This window comes from Thunnus thynnus, chromosome 16 (genome assembly GCF_963924715.1).
Source record: "Thunnus thynnus chromosome 16, fThuThy2.1, whole genome shotgun sequence".
Taxonomy (NCBI): Eukaryota; Metazoa; Chordata; class Actinopteri; order Scombriformes; family Scombridae; genus Thunnus; species Thunnus thynnus.
Genome location: NC_089532.1, coordinates 1,437,954 through 1,465,551, shown reverse-complemented (window position 1 = coordinate 1,465,551; position 27,598 = coordinate 1,437,954). Strand labels below are relative to the sequence as shown.

Genomic DNA, 27,598 nt, shown 5'->3' with positions numbered 1-27,598 from the left:
GTAAAACAGGAAAAGACATTTATTGAATCCATAGAGCTGAAACAGATACAAAAACCTCAAATCACAAAAAAAATGTTGAATATGATGATCAGTAGAATTAAGTTATGAGCGGTACAATTTGTTTAGGTTCTTAAATTTACGGTTTTATTCAGAAAAAGAAGTAATTTAAAGTTATACATCTGTGTACATTGTTTTTTATGTAACAGTGCAAAAATATGTTTTCATTTGTCCAAATACTTTCTGTAATTCCACTTTAATGCCAAAATTCCCTAAACTTTCCTCCAAGAAGTCTCAGGTCCTCTGGGACTTCTTGCACTGCTGTTTGGGGCAGATCGTCAGCTTGGTCCCTTCACACAACCAAAACCCTGGATAAAGAGGCGCATTGGGCTTAAATTGTGGTGCCTCATACAGGAGGACCATGTCCTCCCTATCAGGGGTGACACCGTAGTACTGCAGGGTACCTGCCTCAGCATCTAGGTACACTCCTATTATGTTGTAGCAGGAGAAGATGGGGGTCTTCCAATCATTGTACAAGAAATCACGCTGCACACCATCCTGAAACCTCCAGGATTGAGGGTTGCATCCAAATCTACACTCATCACCAGCAGTGTCCCTGCGGATTGTGTCATAGGAGACTGCAATTCCAGCCCCCTTAGCCCCAACCCAGTCTAACTCCCAGTAGCTCCTCCCAGTAGTCAGATCCTCTTTACACAGCACCTGGGGTACATAGCGGAATCTTTTGGGGCTCTCATCATGGGTTTGGGTAACATCGGTCAACTCCACTTTTTTGTTCTTCTCAGACAGCTTGAGTTTGGAGTAAGCTGTGTCAGGGTCCAGAGTCAGATCTACCCAATCTGATGGGAGGAGAGAAGCACAACGAGCAGATCAATCACACCACTCTTATAGAAGTTAATGTACAGTTTATCACCTTCCATACATGACATCTATAATTTAATATTTGTCTCAGATTCACTTAATAATTGGTAAAAACAATATTTAATTTAGTTCCTTGCACATTCTTTCCATTGTTCATTTTATTGTCCCACAAGGGAAGATTCGGATTGTAACAAGGAATGATAACAACCATAGTAGACACAATGACGATAAAAACAGTAAAGGAAATACTGCGTCACAAAAAAGTACAATAAAAATGAATAAAAATGTCAATGAAAGCAGGGATGAACAAATGTCAGATGCAGTTTATATAAAGTAATAATAATATACGCCATAGCAATTAAGTCGGGCGTTCAGCTTATCAGTTCTACCTTGTTTTCTACATTTTTAGTTCAAAGCTATTGGAATTCTCTCCCGTTGTCTGTATTTTGTGTGTGTGTGTGTGTGTGTGTGTGTGTGTGTGTGTGTGTGTGTGTTAGAGGTGACTTACATTGTAGGTACCACTCTCTGTCATGGGAAGGGGTGGACCTGTCTTTCTTTTCTGCTGCCACCTGTAGAATGAAAAAGTGAATGATTTGTGAGGTCAAGTCCTGAATAAAACAAACCAAAGTGCTTCTACACTTCATTACACACACTGTCACACACAGCAACATGAGACATACATCATAATCTATTCAATGTCCAGAGACACAGACCTGCTGTAGATCCTCTCTCTATCTGTTCATCTAGTTTCACAGTTACAAATGTCATATTTAGCTGAAAAAATACATTGAAATATCTTCCAACCTCATTTGGTTACAAATCGTCCCATGAAGGTCAACTTAACGTATCAACATTGTGATCATCTCTATGCTGCCATGCATGACTGCAATATATAGTGACTTCCCCCTTTCTTACCTTTGCATTAACAGCCATTTTGCTCATCTTTCAACAGAGAAAATGTTGGTTTGTTCTTCAGCAAAACAACTTGAAGCTCTCACTTCAAATGTCTGTGATGCAGTGGATTCAGATCAAAGTTGACTCAAATATATACAGTAGGTGTTTCCTGTCCAACTGCTGAACTGAATTTATTCATACTGTCACTGAGTCATGTTTAGGTTATATGTCCTCAGGTGTTGTTTGATGGTTTCTACTGAAAAAGGGATCGGTACATTTTCTGAACCTCTCCCAGATTTCCACACTTGTCTGTTTTGATTGATCACCAGCAGCTGTTGAAGCTGTCAGATGACATATATGTTTTCTATTGTAATTGATATTTTTGGATAATTTTACTGAATAACATTATATTTACACTTATATACTTATATTTATACTTATCCAAAAATATCAATTACAATAGAAAACATATATGTCATTTTTAAGCTTCAATATTTTACATTTCTTTGCTTAATTTGTTCTTAAGCTGCTGAGGCCTGGTTGGGCCCTGTCCCCTTACTTGTAGCAGGAGCATCGTTGGGTTTACGGTGCATGGGGGCTCTAATACACCAGTAAATATGAGGGCTTTCCCTTCTTGTCTATGACCCGCGAGGAGCGTACAAAAATATGCATGTACAGGTATGAAACCAAACCATCCTTAGCTCTCAAATGACATGTTTGTTTTCTATTGTCACTGATATTTTTGGACAGATACTCTCTGATTCCCGACTAAATGAATAAATACATCTGTCACATTTCATGACCATCATTTCTGCAGCTGACTTTCATGAAGTTCAGCAGCTAACTGACCCAGAGTTGGTATTAGGCAACTCAAGGAAATATACTGTTAATATGAGAATATTCCTGGCTGTCACCAGCTGTATTGAAACATACTGTATGTTACTGCAGATACATACCTGTAGTTTGTCATAAAACTCAGTTACCCACAATACTTTGTGTACAATTTATGGCTTAGTATTGTCAAACAAAACACACAACACACTCTCTGACTAGCTACAATGATCATTATGTTTGTGAACTTATTGCCATAATTTTACCAGGTCATCAAAGCATCCTCCAGTGTCACCATATTCCAGAAGTGCAACCTACCCGGAGTGAACCCAAACCATCCTTAACTCTCAAATGACATGTTTGTTTTCTATTGTCATTGATATTTTTGGACAGATACTCATACTACATCTGTCACATTTCATTACCATCATTTCTGCAGCTGACTTTCATGAAGTTCAGCAGCTAACTGACCCAAAGTTGGTATTAGGCAACTCAAGGAAATATACTGTTCATATGAGAATACATTGTGCAACTTTTAATTAATCCAAGTGAAGACAAAACAGACAGGTGTGGAAATCTGAGAAATCTGAGAGAGATTCAGGAAATGTACCGATCCCTTCTTCAGTGGAACCCCCCTCCCCCAAAAAACAACACCTGATGAATGTGGGTACGTGAGAGATGTGAATGAGGAAATATAACTGAAACATGACTCAGTGACAGTATGAATAAATTCAGTTCAGCAGTTGGACAGGAGACACCTACTGTATATATTTGAGTCAACTTTGATCCTTGCGTTAAAAATCCTTTTTTCCAAAGATCTACAGAATAACAGTCTTAGTTAAACACGCTGCAACACATTTCAAATAAGTTGCTCAGACAAATAAGAAACATGGACTGTCTGTAATTCAAAGCTAGCTACACACATCAGAACAAAATGAATCAGTTTGTGTAGATTTTGTAGAAACTGATATAAACTGAATAAACTTGGGGCCATGTTTGTGTCCCTGCTTGCACTAATAAATCTGGAGGTGAGCTGTCAGTCACCATGTTGCCAAGCCGACTGCTGGTCTAACAGCAAAGGGAGTAAAAAACAGTTGTGTAATCTAAATTTCACAGAGTGACAATAGTACTCTGTTGATACGTTGATTTTCAGTTCATCTTCAATCCGAAAAGGTCCAACTAACTCATCCGTAATGATAGCAGCCCATACCAGTACCCCTCCATGTCCATTCGTGATCCAGCCCCAGGCCCCTCCGTCTGGTCCATCAAGAGTCTCTCATTTCATCTGTCCATAAGACCTTTGAAAAATCTGTCTTCAGGTATTTCTTGCCTCAATCTTGACACTTCAACTTGTGAATCTTATTCAGTAGTGGTCGTGTTTCAGCCTTCTTTACCTTGTTGGCCATGTCTCTGAGCACCTCACACTTTGTGCCTCTGGACACTCCGGGTAGGTTGCACTACTGGAATATGGTGGCACTGGTGAATAATGAGTTCCTGGTATCTTCACATTTAATTCTACTCAAGTTTTTACAGTTACTTTGCGCCTTTTCTTCTCCATGTGTTTTTTGCAACCTGTGTCAACTATATGCAACAAAACGTTTGATTGTCCGGTGGTTACGCCTCAATAGTTTAGCTATTTCAAGAGTGTTGCATCCATCTGAAAGGCATTTTACAATTTTTGAGCCTGAAAGGCTCAATGAAGGGAAGCCAGGAACAGTTTGGTCATTTGCAGCTTTCTGCAGAACAGGCAAGGTAAAAAGACAATGTCCTCCTTGCACTGAAGTCACTGTTCACAGCTTTGAGTGTGTAACTGTTGCAGCCTTCATGGCTGTGGAGGTTTTGGTGGGCAGGTTTTTCCCTTGCAGGGTCAGACATATGCAGGATCGGTGATGTCTCATGCTAACTGCGTTCTTGACATGACACATGTTCAAAATGCATACAGTTGATGGTGTGATCCATTAATTGCCTGTCTCTGATCAGAAGTAAAGCATTTAAACCCCTCAAACATGATGTTCTGACTTGGTCAAATTTGTCTCATCAAGCTGAAAGCAGGTTTAAATGTCAGTTTCATCTTTTTTCTCATGTGTCAATGATGTGCAATGTCAATATCCTTGTCTCTAGGATGTGCTATATTTGAGCAATATTTACTCAAATAAGTGCAATTAGTTTTAAGGACCAGCCACTACACAGAAGACAGTAAACAAAAAAATAACTATACAAACTCTGGTATAAGAATTTCCTTCAGAATTCATAAAGTTTTTTCTTCTCTTCTGTTTTCTTCCCCAGTCACATGGAGAAAGATAGAAGCTCTCAGCTCTCTCATCATTTCTGACTGCAGGACCTGCTGCTGCCTTGTATTGAATATTTGCTTGAAAGGTTATCAGCAAGACTTCATGTCAGCTGTATAGATGCAGGACTGAGTTTATCTACCGAGGTACAACTCAACACTTTTTCTGTAAATTGCTCTTCAGTTACAAATGCCGGTTGAGGTTCATGGTCCACTAACGCAAAAGAATATACTGAATTATATTATGTATAATTTTCATGAAAAACAAACATTTATGGTATTTTATTTCGTTTTACAAATGATTATTTAGTCAGGAGGTGGTTATAAAGGAGATGTAATGAAACTGAATTCATCCTGGCTGTCACCAGCTGTATTGAAACATACTGTATGTTACTGCAGATACATACCTGTAGTTTGTCATAAAACTCAGTTACCCACAATACTTTGTGTACAATTTATGGCTTAGTATTGTCAAACAAAACACACAACACACTCTCTGACTAGCTACAATGATCATTATGTTTGTGAACTTATTGCCATAATTTACCAGTTCATCAAAGCATCCTCCAGTGTCACCATATTCCAGAAGTGCAACCTACCCGGAGTGAAACCAAACCATCCTTAACTCTCAAATGACATGTTTGTTTTCTATTGTCATTGATATTTTTGGACAGATACTCATACTACATCTGTCACATTTCATTACCATCATTTCTGCAGCTGACTTTCATGAAGTTCAGCAGCTAACTGACCCAGAGTTGGTATTAGGCAACTCAAGGAAATATACTGTTCATATGAGAATACATTGTGCAACTTTTAATTAATCCAAGTGAAGACAAAACAGACAGGTGTGGTCTGAGAAATCTGAGAGAGGTTCAGGAAATGTACCGATCCCTTCTTCAGTGGAACCCCCTCCAAAAAACAACACCTGATGAATGTGGGTGTGTGAGAGATGTGAATGAGGAAATATAAGGATTTTTAATGCAAGGATCAAAGTTGACTCAAATATATACAGTAGGTGTTTCCTGTCCAACTGCTGAACTGAATTTCTTCATACTGTCACTGAGTCATGTTTAGGTTATATTTCCTCATTCACATCTCTCACACACCCACATTCACCAGGTGTTGTTTTTTGGGGAGGGGGGGCCACTGAAGAAGGGATCAGTACATTTCCTGAACCTCATTTGAGAGCTAAGGATGGTTTGGTTTCATACCTGTACATGCATATTTTTGTACGCTCCTCGCGGGTCATAGACAAGAAGGGAAAGCCCTCATATTTACTGGTGTATTAGAGCCCCCATGCACCGTAAACCCAACGATGCTCCTGCTACAAGTAAGGGGACGGGGCCCAACCAGGCCTCAGCAGATTAAGAACAAATTAAGCAACGAAATGTAAAATATTGAAGCTTAAAAATGACATATATGTTTTCTATTGTAATTGATATTTTTGGATAAGTATAAATATACGTATATAAGTATAAATATAAGCCTATAATGCTGCTGTTGGCTCACTGCTTAGTTTGACAAAAGGCCAGTGTTTGAGTGGTCACGTTTCTGGGCTATTATTCAGTAAAATTGTCCAAAAATATCAATTACAATAGAAAACATATATGTCATCTGAAAGCTTCAACAGCTGCTGGTGATCAATCAAAACAGACAGGTGTAGAAATCTGGGAGAGGTTCAGAAAATGTACCGATCCCTTTTTCAGTAGAAACCATCAAACAACACCTGAGGACATATAACTGAAACATGACTCAGTGACAGTATGAATAAATTCAGTTCAGCAGTTGGAGAGGAGGCACCTACTGTATATATTTGAGTCAACTTTGATCTGAATCCACTGCATCACAGACATTTGAAGTGAGAGCTTCAAGTTGTTTTGCTGAAGAACAAACCAACATTTTCTCTGTTGAAAGATGAGCAAAATGGCTGTTAATGCAAAGGTAAGAAAGGGGGAAGTCACTATATATTGCAGTCATGCATGGCAGCATAGAGATGATCACAATATTGATACGTTAAGATAGAGAGAGGATCTACAGCAGGTCTGTGTCTCTGGACATTGAATAGATTATGATATATATGTCACTCACTTTTTCTCACTTTTTCATTCTACAGATGGCAGGAGAAAAGGACTGTTCCATCCCCTCCTTCAACAGAAACACCTTCCTACAATGTAAGTCACCTCTAACACACACACACACACACACACACACACACTAAGATATGTTTCATCACCTGGTTAAGTGCATCTGAGACAAATAATGGAACAAATTGCATTTATGGAGCGTAATTGAACTGTACATTAACTTTTATACGATTGGTGTGATTGATCTGCCCGTTGTGTTTTTCTCCTCCCATCAGATTGGGTGGATCTGACTCTGGACCCTGACACAGCTAACTCCAAACTCAAGGTGTTTGAGAACAAAAAAGGAGTGGAGCGGGTCAATAATCCCCTAAACAAAGACAGGAACCCCAAAAGATTTGTTAATTTCCCCGAGCTGTTGTGTGAACAGGGTCTGACTGGGAAGAACTACTGGGAGATAATATGGGAGGGACCTCAGGGGGTTGGAATAGCAGTCTCCTATGAAATAATCCCGAGGGATACTGACGGTGATGAGTGTAGACTTGGCCGTAACACTTACTCCTGGAGTTTAGAGGACATTGTGGAGCGTGAGTTCATGCATGATAATGTCCGCAACGATAAGATTACTACCCCCATCTGCTCCTTCAATAACAGAGTAGGAGTGTACCTAGACACCGAGGCAGGCATCCTGCAGTACTTCAGTGTCACCCCTGATCTGGAGGACATGACCCTCCTGCATGAGGCACCACGATCTGAGGAAAAATTCACAGAGGCTCTTTTTCCAGGGTTTTGGATAGTTAATGACACAAAGATGACCCTTTGCCCCAAAGAGCATTACAACTGTGCTTAATGTTGAGGGTCACTGTAATGAAAAAGAGGAAATCATATCCTAAGTCTTGGGTGTTAAGACTAAATTGTGTGTGTTGCAGAAAATGATGCTGAGACAAGTTAAAATGTAGTTTTTGACCCTGAATCTACATACAAAGTAGCTCTGTGTGTCTTTGGCCTGCATAGTGAAATACAAACTTAAGAACAGAATATTTTCATTTCTGGTGATTTGCTTTTATTCTACGTATTAGGTGAAATTTACAGTTGTCATATCTGTGTCAGTTCTATGTTGTCACTAAATGATCTTTCATGCTTGTTTTCAGGTTAAAGTGATGTGTATTAACTTTAAACTGTTACTCAAATTGAAATGATGCTTTTTATTGCTGTGGAAAAGAATCTGAATGCATGTGTTCAAATAAATCACCTTTTCTGGAAACACTTGTTGTCTAATGTTTTTTATTAATAATAATAATGTTAATAATAATAATATTAATCGATTTCTCCATGGTTCCACAAATTGAATTTGTGTCTGTCACTTCTGGGTACAGTAGAACGTGTTGGCTGCTTTTTTTGTTTTTTTTTTTTTTGACCCTGAACTCAACACCGCCCTGCCCGCTGTGACAGTCAGGCGGTGGAGGTAGAGAGAGAGAGAGAGAGAGAGAGAGAGAGTTGTTGGCAGTTACACATTTAGTTTGGCAGCAGGTGTATTTAGAGGCTAAATGACTGAGCAGCAAGATGGATGGTGGAAAAAAGAGGAAGAGTGGAGCAGAGAGGGAGAGAGAGAAAAAAAGAAAGGCGCTTGCAGGAGATGCCGCAAAGATGAACGTAACTAATGTTACTGATGTGTCATCATTATCCTTTGTCAGTGCTAAAGCAGCAAAGAAACTGGACAATCAATAATAAAAGTGGTTGTTCCCTTTCTAATTTCCTCAAAAACATCGATGGCATAATTGGCATATCTAGTTAATGGGATGAATATTATTGGAAAATTGATTTGTTTTGGTGAAAATCTCAGTCAGTACTTTAAGCTCATAATTTAAAATTATTGAGACAACACAACGTCTTCTGTCACTATTCAGGCTGCTGTCATTTGTTGAAACTTAAAGATCTGTTATTTAATGTTTGTGTTGGTTAAAGGGCTTTTTTAACCTTTGATGGGTAACTGTTAGTGTATATCAGTAAACTGAGGAGGGTATTGTGCTTTTGCTCTGTTCTTTGAATAGATGGAGAAAGTTGTTAATTGTATTATATTGGTACATTAAAAGATATGATGTGCTGTATTATTGCTTTTTTTCTTTTTGAAGGTGGAGAGAGTAGCATTGGTGCCACAGTAGCACAGAAGTCCTCTACTACAGAGCAACCTGCAGCTACAAGACATTTTCTATATTGTTAGTGTATTAGTTGTTTATTTAGCTATTTATTATGTAATGTAGCTGACACTGTTGTGTACACACATGCAAAAACAGCTGAGTTAGCTGCTGCTAAGCTAACAATTGCATTGGAAAGGATCACACATTGGCGAGATCAATCATGTCTGAGTCTAAATGTAAACAAGACAAAAGGTATGTTTTTCTCTAAAACTATGGTACAACCTCCTAACGCTGATATTCTCATCAAAGGTGAAAAGATTGACATAGTTACTGATTTGAAATATCTTGGTGTGACACTGGATCCAAATTTAAACTTTAAGAAACGTGTTTAAAAAACAGTTAAAACCATAAAATACAACTTAGCAAATTTGAGACATGTTAGAAACTGTCTCTCTTTGGACGCAGCCAAGATATTTATGCAGCTATGATTCTTTCCCAGATGTCTTATTGCATCACATGTTGGGGGCAGGCTGGAGAAACAGACATAAAACCTTTCGGATTTCGTGTATCAAATGCTACACTTAAATCAAGAAGAACAGAGCAGATACTTTATTAGCATCAGTGCTAATTCTCAGATCACTAACTTGAGAGCAGTTTCTGTGCTGTGATTGGCTCTGAAACCAGATTGAAAGTTCTCCGGGACACTGTTCTCATTTAGAAAATTGTTTAGTTGGTTGAAGACAACTTTTTCTAGTATCTTGCTTAGAAAGGGGAGGTTTGATATGGGTCAGTAATTGCTTAGAACTCCACAATCTAAGTTAGGTTTCTTCAGTAGAGGTTTCACAACAGCAGTTCTGAAATGATCAGGATCAAGGGATGTATTAATGACATTCATGACTGTGTTTGAAATACTATTGAAGACCTTCTTAATGAGTGCAGATGGAACTGGGTCAAGGCAACAGCTGGAAGATTTACTTGTAGCTACAATCCTTCAAACTTCTGAGTTTGAGATGTTAGAAAATGTTCTCATTGTTGCCTGCTGTTCACAAGGTTGCCTGCAGAGGTCACCAGGAGGCTTGGGTAAGAAGATCAGAGGCAGGGGCAGGGTTCAACAATCTATTGATGGTAGATAACAGTATTCTGGGATTTCTGTTGTTTTCTGAGATGATCTTGGAAAAATAAGCCCTTCTCATAGTGCGTACAATGTTATTACAGGTAGGGATGAGGAATTTCTCCATCTCCTTTCCACTGCTCTACAAGACCTCCTCAGCTTGCTGATAGTGCTGTCTATCCATGATGATGTCTTTACACAAGGCTTCCTTTTGACCTTGAGTGGTGCCACCTTATTTAGGGAATTTTAGATCTTTTGGTTATGGGCAGCAATCATTTTTGTCAGGCGAGCAGTTCACACTATATGGATCAAAAGTACTTACAAGCTCAGCAAACTCATTTTCTGCAGCATCATCTAAGAACCGCTTTTGAAATCTTTTGTGGTTGTAGTTACAGATAAGACACACAGTAGTGATCAGAGACAGGGATATGAGACACATTGTCAATGGTTAACCCTTTTGATACTACCAGATCAAGTATATTATATATATTATACAGTATATATTATATATTATATATATTATACAGATCAAGGACTTGAAGGTGGAGACTGCAAACTGCTCTCATCACTCTTGTGTTTTATGTGAACACTAACATTCATTTTCTGTCATACAAACATTTACAGCAATACAAACTACAGTTCTATTTTCAGGAGTGACTTTAATGGATACAAAAAGTGAAAACATATAGCTTTCAATTCCCACAGACCCACAAGACAGCAATGCTAATGTGAAATGAGATTGTATTGGTAAAGAGTGGTACAGTTTAAGACATGAACGCCTTGAAGCTGTAACAGTAAAACAGGAAAAGACATTTATTGAATCCATAGAGCTGAAACAGATACAAAAACCTCAAATCACAAAAAAATGTTGAATATGATGATCAGTAGAATTAAGTTATGAGCGGTACAATTTGTTTAGGTTCTTAAATTTACGGTTTTATTCAGAAAAAGAAGTAATTTAAAGTTATACATCTGTGTACATTGTTTTTTATGTAACAGTGCAAAAATATGTTTTCATTTGTCCAAATACTTTCTGTAATTCCACTTTAATGCCAAAATTCCCTAAACTTTCCTCCAAGAAGTCTCAGGTCCTCTGGGACTTCTTGCACTGCTGTTTGGGGCAGATCGTCAGCTTGGTCCCTTCACACAACCAAAACCCTGGATAAAGAGGCGCACTGGGCTTAAATTGTGGTGCCTCATACAGGAGGACCATCTCCTCCCTATCAGGGGTGACACCGTAGTACTGCAGGGTACCTGCCTCAACATCTAGGTACACTCCTATTATGTTGTTGTAGGAGAAGATGGGGGTCTTCCAATCATTGTACAAGAAATCACGCTGCACACCATCCTGAAACCTCCAGGATTGAGGGTTGCATCCAAATCTACACTCATCACCAGCAGTGTCCCTGCGGATTGTGTCATAGGAGACTGCAATTCCAGCCCCCTTAGCCCCAACCCATTCTATTTCCCAGTAGCTCTTCCTAGTCAGACCCTCTTTACACAGCACCTGGGGTACATAGCGGAATCTTTTGGGGCTCTCATCATGGGTTTGGGTAACATCGGTCAACTCCACTTTTTTGTTCTTCTCAGACAGCTTGAGTTTGGAGTAAGCTGTGTCAGGGTCCAGAGTCAGATCTACCCAATCTGATGGGAGGAGAGAAGCACAACGAGCAGATCAATCACACCATTCTTATAAAAGATAATGTACAGTTTATCAAGTTCCATGCATGAAATTTATAATTTAATTATTTGTCTCAGATTCACTTAATAATTGGTAAAAACAATATTTAATTTAGTTCCGTGCACATTCTTTCCATTGTTCATCTTATTGTCCCGCAGGGGAAAATTCAGCTTGCAGCAAGGGAACGATAACAACCAGCGGTGCAAACATATTGTGTGCAAATTAACCTTGTTTAATGCCTGCAGAATAAATGGTAACTCGTATCTGTTGCATTTTGCTCTTGGTCAGCCGGAGCTCTGGCCTGAAGGTATAGAGGAGGTTCAGCTCTATAAAGCCGGGGTGCTCTGGGTTTTCTAAAACTGATCTAGTGATTAAAAATGTCCGACAGGGCGCATTTTACTGGCCACATGAACAATGTTGCTCAGCCATTTTTTGTTTTGTACATTTGGGCTTTTATACCAACAAACCAGTGCAAAGTGGGGCTGTCACTTTTTATTTGAAATTCAAACATTCCTTCAAAAATGGGAAAGAATTTAATATTCAAACTGTAATGACATGTTCGAATTCAAAATTTATATATAAATGCAACAGACCGTCTGAAGTAGTTTGCCTTGTGATCCGGCAGAGGGCGCTCTAGAAATAGGGGACACCATTCATGAGACGCAAGCTCTCCTTGCAGACAGTAACCCACTGCTTTGGTGGAGAGTCACTTTGTTCGAACTTGATGTTTGGAAAAAGTGACAGTCCTAGTGCAGGGTATAGGACTGGATAGGACTGACTCTATTAAAGATTAATTAAATAGTCCCATCAACTGCAACAAATTGCATCTATTCAATTCAACTTGTCAAAAATAGAGCCAAGACACTTTTAGTTGTTAACACTTTCCACTCTGCAGCTTTGACAGCGGTGTGTGAAGTCTTTAGAATCTTTAGCATGAGACTTCATGCTGAATTGTGTGTGTGTGTGTGTGTGTGTGTGTGTGTGTTAGAGGTGACTTACATTGTAGGTACCACTCTCTGTCATGGGAAGGGGTGGACCTGTCTTTCTTTTCTGCTGCCACCTGTAGAATGAAAAAGTGAATGATTTGTGAGGTCAAGTCCTGAATAAAACAAACCAAAGTGCTTCCACACTTCATTACACACACTGTCACACACAGCAACATGAGACATACATCATAATCTATTCAATGTCCAGAGACACAGACCTGCTGTAGATCCTCTCTCTATCTGCTCATCTAGTCTCACAGTTACAAATGTCATATTTAGCTGAAAAAATACATTGAAATATCTTCCAACCTCATTTGGTTACAAATCGTCCCATGAAGGTCAACTTAACGTATCAATATTGTGATCATCTCTATGCTGCCATGCATGACTGCAATATATAGTGACTTCCCCCTTTCTTACCTTTGCATTAACAGCCATTTTGCTCATCTTTCAACAGAGAAAATGTTGGTTTGTTCTTAAGCAAAACAACTTGAAGCTCTCACTTCAAACGTCTGTGATGCAGTGGATTCAGATCAAGGTTGACTCAAATATATACAGTAGGTGTTTCCTGTCCAACTGCTGAACTGAATTTCTTCATACTGTCACTGAGTCATGTTTAGGTTATATGTCCTCAGGTGTTGTTTGATGGTTTCTACTGAAAAAGGGATCGGTACATTTTCTGAACCTCTCCCAGATTTCTACACCTGTCTGTTTTGATTGATCACCAGCAGCTGTTGAAGCTGTCAGATGACATATATGTTTTCTATTGTAATTGATATTTTTGGATAATTTTACTGAATAATAGCCCAGTGTTGGCTCACTGCTTAGTTTGACAAAAGGCCAGTGTTTGAGTGGTCACGTTTCTGGGCTATTATTCAGTAAAGTCAACTTTGATCCTTGCGTTAAAAATCCTTTTTTCCAAAGATCTACAGAATAACAGTCTTAGTTAAACACACTGCAACAGACAAATAAGAAAACATGGACTGTCTGTAATTCAAAGCTAGCTACACACATTAGAACAAAATGAATCAGTTTGTGTAGATTTTGTAGAAACTGATATAAACTGAATAAACTTGGGGCCATGTTTGTGTCCCTGCTTGCACTAATAAATCTGGAGGTGAGCTGTCAGTCACCATGTTGCCAAGCCGACTGCTGGTCTAACAGCAAAGGGAGTAAAAAACAGTTGTGTAATCTAAATTTCACAGAGTGACAATAGTACTCTGTTCATACGTTGATTTTCAGTTCATCTTCAATCCGAAAAGGTCCAACTAACTCATCCGTAATGATAGCAGCCCATACCAGTACCCCTCCATGTCCATTAGTGATCCAGCCCCAGGCCCCTCCGTCTGGTCCATCAAGAGTCTCTCATTTCATCTGTCCATAAGACCTTTGAAAAATCTGTCTTCAGGTATTTCTTGCCTCAATCTTGACACTTCAACTTGTGAATCTTATTCAGTAGTGGTCGTGTTTCAGCCTTCTTTACCTTGTTGGCCATGTCTCTGAGCACTTCACACTTTGTGCCTCTGGACACTCCGGGTAGGTTGCACTACTGGAATATGGTGGCACTGGTGAATAATGAGTTCCTGGTATCTTCACATTTAATTCTACTCAAGTTTTTTACAGTTACTTTGCGCCTTTTCTTCTCCATGTGTTTTTTGCAACCTGTGTCAACTATATGCAACAAAACGTTTGATTGTCCGGTGGTTACGCCTCAAAAGCCAGGAACAGTTTGGTCATTTGCAGCTTTCTGCAGAACAGGCAAGGTAAAAAGACAATGTCCTCCTTGCACTGAAGTCACTGTTCACAGCTTTGAGTGTGTAACTGTTGCAGCCTTCATGGCTGTGGAGGTTTTGGTGGGCAGGTTTTTCCCTTGCAGGGTCAGACATATGCAGGATCAGTGATGTCTCATGCTAACTGCGTTCTTGACATGACACATGTTCAAAATGCATACAGTTGATGGTGTGATCCATTAATTGCCTGTTTCTGATCAGAAGTAAAGCATTTAAACTCCTCAAACGTGATGTTCTGACTTGGTCAAATTTGTCTCATCAAGCTGAAAGCAGGTTTAAATGTCAGTTTCATCTTTTTTCTCATGTGTCAATGATGTGCAATATCAATATCCTTGTCTTTAGGATGTGCTATATTTGAGCAATATTTACTCAAATAAGTGCAATTAGTTTTAAGGACCAGCCACTACACAGAAGACAGTAAACAAAAAAATAACTATACAAACTCTGGTATAAGAATTTCCTTCAGAATTCATAAAGTTTTTTCTTCTCTTCTGTTTTCTTCCCCAGTCACATGGAGAAAGATAGAAGCTCTCAGCTCTCTCATCATTTCTGACTGCAGGACCTGCTGCTGCCTTGTATTGAATATTTGCTTGAAAGGTTATCAGCAAGACTTCATGTCAGCTGTATAGATGCAGGACCGAGTTTATCTACCGAGGTACAACTCAACACTTTTTCTGTAAATTGCTCTTCAGTTACAAATGCCGGTTGAGGTTCATGGTCCACTAACACAAAAATATATACTGAATTATATTATGTATAATTTTCATGAAAAACAAACATTTAAGGTATTTTATTTCGTTTTACAAATGATTATTTAGTCAGGAGGTGGTTATAAAGGAGATGTAATGAAACTGAATTCATCCTGGCTTTCACCAGCTGTATTGAAACATACTGTATGTTACTGCAGATACATACCTGTAGTTTGTCATAAAACTCAGTTACCCACAATACTTTGTGTACAATTTATGGCTTAGTATTGTCAAACAAAACACACAACACACTCTCTGACTAGCTACAATGATCATTATGTTTGTGAACTTATTGCCATAATTTTACCAGTTCATCAAAGCATCCTCCAGTGTCACCATATTCCAGAAGTGCAACCTACCCGGAGTGAAACCAAACCATCCTTAACTCTCAAATGACATGTTTGTTTTCTATTGTCATTGATATTTTTGGACAGATACTCATACTACATCTGTCACATTTCATTACCATCATTTCTGCAGCTGACTTTCATGAAGTTCAGCAGCAAACTGACCCAGAGTTGGTATTAGGCAACTCAAGGAAATATACTGTTCATATGAGAATACATTGTGCAACTTTTAATTAATCCAAGTGAAGACAAAACAGACAGGTGTGGAAATCTGAGAAATCTGAGAGAGGTTCAGGAAATGTACCGATCCCTTCTTCAGTGGAACCCCCTCCCCCAAAAAACAACACCTGATGAATGTGGGTGTGGGAGAGATGTGAATGAGGAAATATAAGGATTTTTAATGCAAGGATCAAAGTTGACTCAAATATATACAGTAGGTGTCTCCTGTCCAACTGCTGAACTGAATTTCTTCATACTGTCACTGAGTCATGTTTAGGTTATATTTCCTCATTCACATCTCTCACACACCCACATTCACCAGGTGTTGTTTTTTGGGGAGGGAGGTCCACTGAAGAAGGGATCAGTACATTTCCTGAACCTCATTTGAGAGCTAAGGATGGTTTGGTTTCATACCTGTACATGCATATTTTTATACGCTCCTCGCGGGTCATAGACAAGAAGGGAAAGCCCTCATATTTACTGGTGTATTAGAGCCCCCATGCACCGTAAACCCAACGATGCTCCTGCTACAAGTAAGGGGACGGGGCCCAACCAGGCCTCAGCAGATTAAGAACAAATTAAGCAACGAAATGTTAAATATTGAAGCTTAAAAATGACATATATGTTTTCTATTGTAATTGATATTTTTGGATAAGTATAAATATACGTATATAAGTATAAATATAAACCTATAATGCTGCTGTTGGCTCACTGCTTAGTTTGACAAAAGGCCAGTGTTTGAGTGGTCACGTTTCTGGGCTATCATTCAGTAAAATTGTCCAAAAATATCAATTACAATAGAAAACATATATGTCATCTGAAAGCTTCAACAGCTGCTGGTGATCAATCAAAACAGACAGGTGTGGAAATCTGGGAGAGGTTCAGAAAATGTACCGATCCCTTTTTCAGTAGAAACCATCAAACAACACCTGAGGACATATAACCTAAACATGACTCAGTGACAGTATGAAGAAATTCAGTTCAGCAGTTGGACAGGAAACACCTACTGTATATATTTGAGTCAACCTTGATCTGAATCCACTGCATCACAGACATTTGAAGTGAGAGCTTCAAGTTGTTTTGCTGAAGAACAAACCAACATTTTCTCTGTTGAAAGATGAGCAAAATGGCTGTTAATGCAAAGGTAAGAAAGGGGGAAGTCACTATATATTGCAGTCATGCATGGCAGCATAGAGATGATCCCGATATTGATACGTTAAGATAGAGAGAGGATCTACAGCAGGTCTGTGTCTCTGGACATTGAATAGATTATGATATATATGTCACTCACTTTTTCTCACTTTTTCATCCTACAGATGGCAGGAGAAAAGGACTGTTCCATCCCCTCCTTCAACAGAGACACCTTCCTACAATGTAAGTCACCTCTAACACACACACACACACACACACACACACACACACACACACACTAAGATATGTTTCATCACCTGGTTAAGTGCATCTGAGACAAATAATGGAACAAATTGCATTTATGGAGCGTAATTGAACTGTACATTAACTTTTATACGATTGGTGTGATTGATCTGCCCGTTGTGTTTTTCTCCTCCCATCAGATTGGGTGGATCTGACTCTGGACCCTGACACAGCTAACTCCAAACTCAAGGTGTCTTTAGACAAAAAAGGAGTGGAGCGGGTCGATGTTCCCCAAAACAAAGACGGGAACCCCAAAAGATTCCTTCATTTCCCCGAGCTGCTGTGTGAACAGGGTCTGACTGGGAAGAACTACTGGGAGATAAAATGGGAGGGACCTCAGGGGGTTGGAATAGCAGTCTCCTATGAAATAATCCCGAGGGATACTGACGGTGATGAGTGTAGACTTGGCCGTAACACTTACTCCTGGAGTTTAGAGGACATTGTGGTGCGTGAGTTCATGCATGATAACGTCTGCAACGATAAGATTACTACCCCCATCTGCTCCTTCAATAACAGAGTAGGAGTGTACCTAGACACCGAGGCAGGCATCCTGCAGTACTTCAGTGTCACCCCTGATCTGGAGGACATGACCCTCCTGCATGAGGCACCACGATCTGAGGAAAAATTCACAGAGGCTCTTTTTCCAGGGTTTTGGATAGTTAATGACACAAAGATGACCCTTTGCCCCAAAGAGCATTACAACTGTGCTTAATGTTGAGGGTCACTGTAATGAAAAAGAGGAAATCATATCCTAAGTCTTGGGTGTTAAGACTAAATTGTGTGTGTTGCAGAAAATGATGCTGAGACAAGTTAAAATGTAGTTTTTGACCCTGAATCTACATACAAAGTAGCTCTGTGTGTCTTTGGCCTGCATAGTGAAATACAAACTTAAGAACAGAATATTTTCATTTCTGGTGATTTGCTTTTATTCTACGTATTAGGTGAAATTTACAGTTGTCATATCTGTGTCAGTTCTATGTTGTCACTAATTGATCTTTCATGCTTGTTTTCAGGTTAAAGTGATGTGTATTAACTTTAAACTGTTACTCAAATTGAAATGATGCTTTTTATTGCTGTGGAAAAGAATCTGAATGCATGTGTTCAAATAAATCACCTTTTCTGGAAACACTTGTTGTCTAATGTTTTTTATTAATAATAATAATGTTAATAATAATAATATTAATCGATTTCTCCATGGTTCCACAAATTGAATTTGTGTCTGTCACTTCTGGGTACAGTAGAACGTGTTGGCTGCTTTTTTTTTTTTTTTTTTTTGACCCTGAACTCAACACCGCCCTGCCCGCTGTGACAGTCAGGCGGTGGAGGTAGAGAGAGAGAGAGAGAGAGAGAGAGAGAGAGAGAGAGAGTTGTTGGCAGTTCCACATTTAGTTTGGCAGCAGGTGTATTTAGAGGCTAAATGACTGAGCAGCAAGATGGATGGTGGAAAAAAGAGGAAGAGTGGAGCAGAGAGGGAGAGAGAGAAAAAAAGAAAGGCGCTTGCAGGAGATGCCGCAAAGATGAACGTAACTAATGTTACTGATGTGTCATCATTATCCTTTGTCAGTGCTAAAGCAGCAAAGAAACTGGACAATCAATAATAAAAGTGGTTGTTCCCTTTCTAATTTCCTCAAAAACATCGATGGCATAATTGGCATATCTAGTTAATGGGATGAATATTATTGGAAAATTGATTTGTTTTGGTGAAAATCTCAGTCAGTTCATACTTTAAGCTCATAATTTAAAATTATTGAGACAACACAACGTCTTCTGTCACTATTCAGGCTGCTGTCATTTGTTGAAACTTAAAGATCTGTTATTTAATGTTTGTGTTGGTTAAAGGGCTTTTTTAACCTTTGATGGGTAACTGTTAGTGTATATCAGTAAACTGAGGAGGGTATTGTGCTTTTGCTCTGTTCTTTGAATAGATGGAGAAAGTTGTTAATTGTATTATATTGGTACATTAAAAGATATGATGTGCTGTACATTTAAACTTTAAGAAACATGTTTAAAAAACAGTTAAAACCATAAAATACAACCTAGCAAATTTGAGACATGTTAGAAACTGTCTCTCTTTGGACGCAGCCAAGATATTTATGCAGCTATGATTCTTTCCCAGATGTCTTATTGCATCACATGTTGGGGGCAGGCTGGAGAAACAGACATAAAACCTTTCGGATTTCGTGTATCAAATGCTACACTTAAATCAAGAAGAACAGAGCAGATACTTTATTAGCATCAGTGCTAATTCTCAGATCACTAACTTGAGAGCAGTTTCTGTGCTGTGATTGGCTCTGAAACCAGATTGAAAGTTCTCCGGGACACTGTTCTCATTTAGAAAATTGTTTAGTTGGTTGAAGACAACTTTTTCTAGTATCTTGCTTAGAAAGGGGAGGTTTGATATGGGTCAGTAATTGCTTAGAACTCCACAATCTAAGTTAGGTTTCTTCAGTAGAGGTTTCACAACAGCAGTTCTGAAATGATCAGGATCAAGGGATGTATTAATGACATTCATGACTGTGTTTGAAATACTATTGAAGACCTTCTTAATGAGTGCAGATGGAACTGGGTCAAGGCAACAGCTGGAAGATTTACTTGTAGCTACAATCCTTCAAACTTCTGAGTTTGAGATGTTAGAAAATGTTCTCATTGTTGCCTGCTGTTCACAAGGTTGCCTGCAGAGGTCACCAGGAGGCTTGGGTAAGAAGATCAGAGGCAGGGGCAGGGTGCAACAATCTATTGATGGTAGATAACAGTATTCTGGGATTTCTGTTGTTTTCTGAGATGATCTTGGAAAAATAAGCCCTTCTCATAGTGCGTACAATGTTATTATAGGTAGGGATGAGGAATTTCTCCATCTCCTTTCCACTGCTCTACAAGACCTCCTCAGCTTGCTGATAGTGCTGTCTATCCATGATGATGTCTTTACACAAGGCTTCCTTTTGACCTTGAGTGGTGCCACCTTATTTAGGGAATTTTTGATCTTTTGGTTATGGGCAGCAATCATTTTTGTCAGGCGAGCAGTTCACACTATATGGATCAAAAGTACTTACAAGCTCAGCAAACTCATTTTCTGCAGCATCATCTAAGAACCGCTTTTGAAATCTTTTGTGGTTGTAGTTACAGATAAGACACACAGTAGTGATCAGAGACAGGGATATGAGACACATTGTCAATGGTTAACCCTTTTGATAGTACCAGATCAAGTATATTATATATATTATACAGTATATATATATATTATATATATTATACAGATCAAGGACTTGAAGGTGGAGACTGCAAACTGTTCTCATCACTCTTGTGTTTTATGTGAACACTAACATTCATTTTCTGTCATACAAACATTTACAGCAATACAAACTACAGTTCTATTTTCAGGTGTGACTTTAATGGATACAAAAAGTGAAAACATATAGCTTTCAATTCCCACAGACCCACAAGACAGCAATGCTAATGTGAAATGAGATTGTATTGGTAAAGAGTGGTACAGTTTAAGACATGAACGCCTTGAAGCTGTAACAGTAAAACAGGAAAAGACATTTATTGAATCCATAGAGCTGAAACAGATACAAAAACCTCAAATCACAAAAAAAATGTTGAATATGATGATCAGTAGAATTAAGTTATGAGCGGTACAATTTGTTTAGTTTCTTAAATTTACGGTTTTACTCAGAAAAAGAAGTAATTTAAAGTTATACATCTGTGTACATTGTTTTTTATGTAACAGTGCAAAAATATGTTTTCATTTGTCCAAATACTTTCTGTAATTCCACTTTAATGCCACAATTCCCTAAACTTTCCTCCAAGAAGTCTCAGGTCCTCTGGGACTTCTTGCACTGCTGTTTAGGGCAGATCGTCAGCTTGGTCCCTTCACACAACCAAAACCCTGGATAAAGAGGAACATCTTTGGCATTAAATTGTGGTGCCTCATACAGGAGGACCATCTCCTCCCTATCAGGGGTGACACCGTAGTACTGCAGGGTACCTGCCTCAACATCTAGGTACACTCCTATTATGTTGTAGCAGGAGAAGATGGGGGTCTTCCAATCATTGTACAAGAAATCACGCTGCACACCATCCTGAAACCTCCAGGATTGAGGGTTGCATCCAAATCTACACTCATCACCAGCAGTGTCCCTGCGGATTGTGTCATAGGAGACTGCAATTCCAGCCCCCTTAGCCCCAACCCATTCTATTTCCCAGTAGCTCTTCCTAGTCAGACCCTCTTTACACAGCACCTGGGGTACATAGCGGAATCTTTTGGGGCTCTCATCATGGGTTTGGGTAACATCGGTCAACTCCACTTTTTTGTTCTTCTCAGACAGCTTGAGTTTGGAGTAAGCTGTGTCAGGGTCCAGAGTCAGATCTACCCATGCTGATGGGAGGAGAGAAGCACAACGAGCAGATCAATCACACCACTCTTATAAAAGATAATGTACAGTTTATCAAGTTCCATGCATGAAATTTATAATTTAATTATTTGTCTCAGATTCACTTAATAATTGGTAAAAACAATATTTAATTTAGTTCCGTGCACATTCTTTCCATTGTTCATCTTATTGTCCCGCAGGGGAAAATTCAGCTTGCAGCAAGGGAACGATAACAACCAGCGGTGCAAACATATTGTGTGCAAATTAACCTTGTTTAATGCCTGCAGAATAAATGGTAACTCGTATCTGTTGCATTTTGCTCTTGGTCAGCCGGAGCTCTGGCCTGAAGGTATAGAGGAGGTTCAGCTCTATAAAGCCGGGGTGCTCTGGGTTTTCTAAAACTGATCTAGTGATTAAAAATGTCCGACAGGGCGCATTTTACTGGCCACATGAACAATGTCGCTCAGCCATTTTTTGTTTTGTACATTTGGGCTTTTATACCAACAAACCAGTGCAAAGTGGGGCTGTCACTTTTTATTTGAAATTCAAACATTCCTTCAAAAATGGGAAAGAATTTAATATTCAAACTGTAATGACATGTTCGAATTCAAAATTTATATATAAATGCAACAGACCGTCTGAAGTAGTTTGCCTTGTGATCCGGCAGAGGGCGCTCTAGAAATAGGGGACACCATTCATGAGACGCAAGCTCTCCTTGCAGACAGTAACCCACTGCTTTGGTGGAGAGTCACTTTGTTCGAACTTGATGTTTGGAAAAAGTGACAGTCCTAGTGCAGGGTATAGGACTGGATAGGACTGACTCTATTAAAGATTAATTAAATAGTCCCATCAACTGCAACAAATTGCATCTATTCAATTCAACTTGTCAAAAATAGAGCCAAGACACTTTTAGTTGTTAACACTTTCCACTCTGCAGCTTTGACAGCGGTGTGTGAAGTCTTTAGAATCTTTAGCATGAGACTTCATGCTGAATTGTGTGTGTGTGTGTGTGTGTGTGTGTGTGTGTGTGTTAGAGGTGACTTACATTGTAGGAAGGTGTTTCTGTTGAAGGAGGGGATGGAACAGTCCTTTTCTCCTGCCATCTGTAGAATGAAAAAGTGAGAAAAAGTGAGTGACATATACATCATAATCTATTCAATGTCCAGAGACACAGACCTGCTGTAGATCCTCTCTCTATCTTAACGTATCAATATTGTGATCATCTCTATGCTGCCATGCATGACTGCAATATATAGTGACTTCCCCCTTTCTTACCTTTGCATTAACAGCCATTTTGCTCATCTTTCAACAGAGAAAATGTTGGTTTGTTCTTCAGCAAAACAACTTGAAGCTCTCACTTCAAATGTCTGTGATGCAGTGGATTCAGATCAAGGTTGACTCAAATATATACAGTAGGTGTCTCCTGTCCAACTGCTGAACTGAATTTCTTCATACTGTCACTGAGTAATGTTTCAGTAATATTGCCTCATTCACATCTCTCACACACCCACATTCATCTGATATCTGATGTTGTTGGGGGGGCGGGGGGGGGGTTGTGTAATATAAATGTCACACAGTGTTGTAGACCAATCGTTCTACACTGATAAGTTGATTTCAGTCCAACTAGCTCATCCTTAATGATAGCAGCCCATACCAGTACCCCTCCATGTCTGTTAGTGATCCAGCCCCAGGCCCCTCCATCTGGTCCATCAAGAGTCTCTCATTTCATCTGTCCATAAAACCTTTGAAAAATCTGTCTTCAGGTATTTATTGTCCCAATCTTGACACTTCAACTTGTGAATCTTATTCAGTGGTGGTCGTGTTTGTGAATATTGTCCTAACATTTACAATTTTGGAACAGGAATTTGTGATTCCAGTTTTTTTATATGTGAATCCAGAAGGTATGGATCTCAGTTCTACACTTGTGGATTTGCATTTCACACACACAGAGTTTTGAGACAAACTTTCCACCAGTCCAAACGAAAGTCCACCTGTATCACTCAGATAGCATGTGATCGCCTGCTGATGATGTCATTTCAAAGTAAGAGCATGCAGTCTTTTTATGAGCTGTTTCTATTTTTTTTTTTTAAACAACTAGTGCAGCGCCTGTTCAAAACATGCCTGTTCGGATTGGGCTGATTTCTCAATACCTAGAGTTGTGCCCGTCCCCAAGACGCCTCTCATGCAGACTATTGGTAGACACAACAATTTACCAATGTTCCCTAAACACCTCATATGCAGAATATCTGGAGACTAAAATTTTGAGTTGAGTTGAAGTTGATTGGATAAACGGTAGTGCCCGTTCAAAACGTGCCTGAGACATCCTGTAATATGTCTTGAACATACATACAAAGTTCCTGCGTGTGAGGAACAGGAATAGAGCTTAACTCTCTAAACTTTTTTAATTCATTCTCTATGATAGTTCTTATCGCTACATATGTAATCTCACCTCCGACCACAATGTGGGTTGCAATAGCAGGGTGGCGCTGTCCGTATTTCTGCTCGTTGAATATTCATGCAGAAGAAGAGGCAACGTTGCATATGAGGTATTTTTTATCTATTTCTGAGTGTGCCTGAGACATTCAGCACTAAGTCTTGAATGTACATGCCAAGTTGTGTTCACAACACACAATTCAATAGTAGAGCTTAAGTCTCTTAAACTTTTTCAAGTCATTATCACTACAGATGTTTATTTGTTAATATCAAGTCACTAAAGTTACATATTGCATCTTACCTTGTGTTGTGTACTTCATTTATGGTTATTACAGTCTATGTCCCTTAGCTCCTTACGAACCTAGAGTAGCAGTGTATTTACCAGGAGTGGGTTACATGGGTTACACATACATACATACATACATACATACATACATACGGACATACATACAGACAGGCAGAGATTTTTTGCTTTACTAGTGCAGTGCCCCTCCCATAAACACCTCTCATGCAGACTATCAGTAGATGCTACAATTTACTGATGCTCCCTAAACAACTCACATGCAGAATATCTGGAGACAACAATTTTGAGTTGAGTTTAAATTGATGGGATGAAATGTAGTGCCCGTTCAAAACGTGCCTGAGACATCCAGCACTAAGTCTTGAACATATATACAGAGTTCTCATGTGTGGGGAACAGGAATAGAGCTTAACTCTCTAAACTTTTTCAATTCATTCTGTATGGTAGTTCTTATCACTACGGATGTAATCCCACCTCCAACCACAATGTGGGTTGCAATGGCAGAGTGGCGCTGTCCATATTTCTGCTTGTTGAATCCATGTGCAGAGGAAGAAGCAGAAGCAACATTGTTTATGAGGTATTTTTATATATTTTTGAACGTGCCTGAGACATCAAGCACTAAGTCTTGCAGGTACAGCCAAGTTTCATTCACAGTAACGTTACACAGTTCAATAGTAGAGTTTAAGTCTCAAACTTTTTCGAGTCATTATTACTATAGATGTAATATCACCTCCGACCACAATGTTGGTTGCAATGGCAGAGTCCGTATTTCTGCTCATTGACTCCATGGGCAGAGGAAGGAGCAAATCAACGTTATCAATGTAATTTATGATGTATTTTATATATTTCTCAAGAACTGCTCATCCAAAACATGGATGTATAAAGAGAACTGGATACAAGAAGAGTGTAATGGAGGATGATAGCTCAAACTGTAACTGTAGCTAGTTAGGGGGTAGGTGACCACTGTGGTGCACCGGCACGAATGCAGGGATGCTGGGATGCTCTCTTCAATGGTTCATTAATACCAACAGCTAGGTATATACAGGTGTGCGTGTTGTTCTACAAACAAGAATAAATGGACAACATTAGCTCACAGGCAGCAACAGTGCTGACAGGAATTATTAAGCAGTGCAGTATTAAGCAGTATTTAATCAAACCCCACTGTATGTAAGGTAATACCTCATGTTGATCTACAGAAAACCCTAGCATCTCACATTATTTTGGAATGAAAGAAATCAATGACAATTGGGGGGGGGGGGGGGGGTTGTGTAATCTAAATGTCACACAGTCCTGTCCAACTGCTGAACTGAATTTCTTCATACTGTCACTGAGTAATGTTTCAGTAATATTGCCTCATTCACATCTCTCACACACCCACATTCATCTGATATCTGATGTTGTTGGGGGGGCGGGGGGCGGGGGGGGTTGTGTAATCTAAATGTCACACAGTGTTGTAGACCAATCGTTCTACACTGATAAGTTGATTTCAGTCCAACTAGCTCATCCTTAATGATAGCAGCCCATACCAGTACCCCTCCATGTCTGTTAGTGATCCAGCCCCAGGCCCCTCCATCTGGTCCATCAAGAGTCTCTCATTTCATCTGTCCATAAAACCTTTGAAAAATCTGTCTTCAGGTGTTTGTAGGTATTTGGTTAATGTTACACTCATGAATTGAGAGTTAGACTCAGTGTCATATTTTAGAAAAGCTGTTTATTCTGAAAGAATAAATGAAAAACAAAAGGGATGAGTTGGCTGGCCCTCACTGGCTATACAGGAGAATGTTGGGGAAATGAAATGCAATGTCGATGTGTGAAGTTGTTTGGATCATGGATGTATAAAGAGAACTGGATACAGCGTCAGAGGCAGGGCCTCGTTCATTCCTATGAAAGTTGCTCAGTGGCGCATAAAACCAAAAGAATTCAACTTCTTCCACATTGCTTCCGCATTTGTGCAGCCCATAGAGCAAGGCTGTGGTCAAAAAGTCCCTCCTATCGTCTTTTCCTAACCACAAAGATGTGAAGGAGAATTCATAAGGACTTAAGAAAAGACAGCTGCAGTGCTGAGAGAATCCGACTGCACTTACACTGGGCTACGTAATTATGCGACAGTGGATGTTATTGATGTGAGTCTGCCGTGGTGAAACTACAATGTTCTGAAGACGGACTACAAAAAGCTGAATACTTCGCTCCGGTCGTTCTTACCATGTTGTTTCATGCAGGATATATAAACGTGCACAACACAGTGACAAATATCACTTCATTACCAAGGTCAGAATTGAATTAAAAAAAGGAATATAGCCACAAAACTGAAACGAGAATGTTTGCTCACGCTCACCCTCCTGAATCCCAATTATTGTGTGAAAATAAAAGTTAAATGTATGAAAGATAGGCAGAACATGTTACTACTGTACATATCATCATTCTTAAGTTTCAAACATGATGAATTAAAAACATCATCTGACTAAAAACTTCTCATATCCCTTTCTCTTGAAAGACAGACTTCTGCGTTATGGTTAATATGCCGATTATGATCTGTTATTAGCCTGTGCATATAACAGCTTAAGAACCACCACACACAACCCAAACACCATGAAAAGTTGACTTGATTGTGCTTTAAAGTTGTTATGGTTGATACAGGCTGTGTGTGAAGAAACGACGTGTCTGGTGATTTAAATAATGAAGTTACGCTGCTGTGCCAGGTGTGTAAAAGCGCACAGCGTCTTTCTTAATGTGGATGACCCCTGCAAGTATTTAATAAACTCAAGCAACATTACATTTGTTTTAGTGCCAAATTCCCCCATTTTGTTATGATCCTTCCACTGCAGCTCAACAGGGAAACACTGTACAGGGAAAGAAAAAGTGGAAAGCAGCGTAACTTCATTGATTATTCAAATCTCCAGACACGCCGTCAGGACCTGTTAGGATCTAATATTAATTAATGTTAATTGACAGTGTTTCCTGGTTGAGCTACAGTGGAAGGATTATTAAATACCTGCAGCAATCAAACCCCCACCCCACAGCAGAAACGATAAATGTGTTTCTCCATCAAGACAGATGCTCTGCGCAT

The 27,598-nt window shown here is 39.3% G+C and overlaps 3 protein-coding genes across 4 annotated transcripts; 2 read left to right on the top strand and 1 right to left on the bottom strand.

The window, feature by feature from the left end:
• Window positions 1-6,688: 6,688 nt before the first annotated feature.
• LOC137199551 (stonustoxin subunit alpha-like) lies at window positions 6,689-7,847 on the top strand. The gene is made up of 3 exons (XM_067613910.1): window positions 6,689-6,832; window positions 7,005-7,062; window positions 7,251-7,847. Exons 1-3 carry the CDS (start codon window positions 6,806-6,808, stop codon window positions 7,820-7,822), a joined length of 657 nt encoding a protein of 218 aa, XP_067470011.1. The 5' UTR covers window positions 6,689-6,805; the 3' UTR covers window positions 7,823-7,847.
• Window positions 7,848-10,860: 3,013 nt separating this feature from the next.
• LOC137200180 (stonustoxin subunit beta-like) lies at window positions 10,861-23,286 on the bottom strand. Of its 2 annotated transcripts, none has more exons than XM_067614830.1 (3): window positions 23,073-23,286; window positions 22,843-22,900; window positions 10,861-11,865 (listed from the first exon to the last, which is right to left on the bottom strand). In XM_067614830.1, exons 1-3 carry the CDS (start codon window positions 23,097-23,099, stop codon window positions 11,306-11,308), a joined length of 645 nt encoding a protein of 214 aa, XP_067470931.1. In that variant the 5' UTR covers window positions 23,100-23,286; the 3' UTR covers window positions 10,861-11,305. The 2 variants fall into 2 exon arrangements, with proteins under 2 accessions (XP_067470931.1, XP_067470930.1); XM_067614829.1 differs by lacking the exon at window positions 10,861-11,865 and adding an exon at window positions 20,794-21,802 and having other exon boundaries at window positions 23,073-23,255.
• On the top strand, window positions 16,969-18,164 carry LOC137199579 (cytolytic toxin-beta-like). Its single transcript, XM_067613963.1, has 3 exons — window positions 16,969-17,137; window positions 17,310-17,367; window positions 17,568-18,164. Exons 1-3 carry the CDS (start codon window positions 17,111-17,113, stop codon window positions 18,137-18,139), a joined length of 657 nt encoding a protein of 218 aa, XP_067470064.1. The 5' UTR covers window positions 16,969-17,110; the 3' UTR covers window positions 18,140-18,164.
• Window positions 23,287-27,598: the final 4,312 nt, after the last annotated feature.

Excerpts from the sequence above, each read along its gene's own strand:
- LOC137199551 (XM_067613910.1), top strand. The coding sequence starts at position 6,806 with ATGAGCAAAATGGCTGTTAATGCAAAG. Across the intron at positions 6,833-7,004 it reads AAATGGCTGTTAATGCAAAG|ATGGCAGGAGAAAAGGACTG; the intron begins GTAAGAAAGGGG and ends TTCATTCTACAG. Across the intron at positions 7,063-7,250 it reads CAGAAACACCTTCCTACAAT|ATTGGGTGGATCTGACTCTG; the intron begins GTAAGTCACCTC and ends TCCTCCCATCAG.
- LOC137199579 (XM_067613963.1), top strand. The coding sequence starts at position 17,111 with ATGAGCAAAATGGCTGTTAATGCAAAG. Across the intron at positions 17,138-17,309 it reads AAATGGCTGTTAATGCAAAG|ATGGCAGGAGAAAAGGACTG; the intron begins GTAAGAAAGGGG and ends TTCATCCTACAG. Across the intron at positions 17,368-17,567 it reads CAGAGACACCTTCCTACAAT|ATTGGGTGGATCTGACTCTG; the intron begins GTAAGTCACCTC and ends TCCTCCCATCAG.
- LOC137200180 (XM_067614829.1), bottom strand. The coding sequence starts at position 23,099 with ATGAGCAAAATGGCTGTTAATGCAAAG. Across the intron at positions 22,901-23,072 it reads AAATGGCTGTTAATGCAAAG|ATGGCAGGAGAAAAGGACTG; the intron begins GTAAGAAAGGGG and ends TTCATTCTACAG. Across the intron at positions 21,803-22,842 it reads CAGAAACACCTTCCTACAAT|CATGGGTAGATCTGACTCTG; the intron begins GTAAGTCACCTC and ends TCCTCCCATCAG.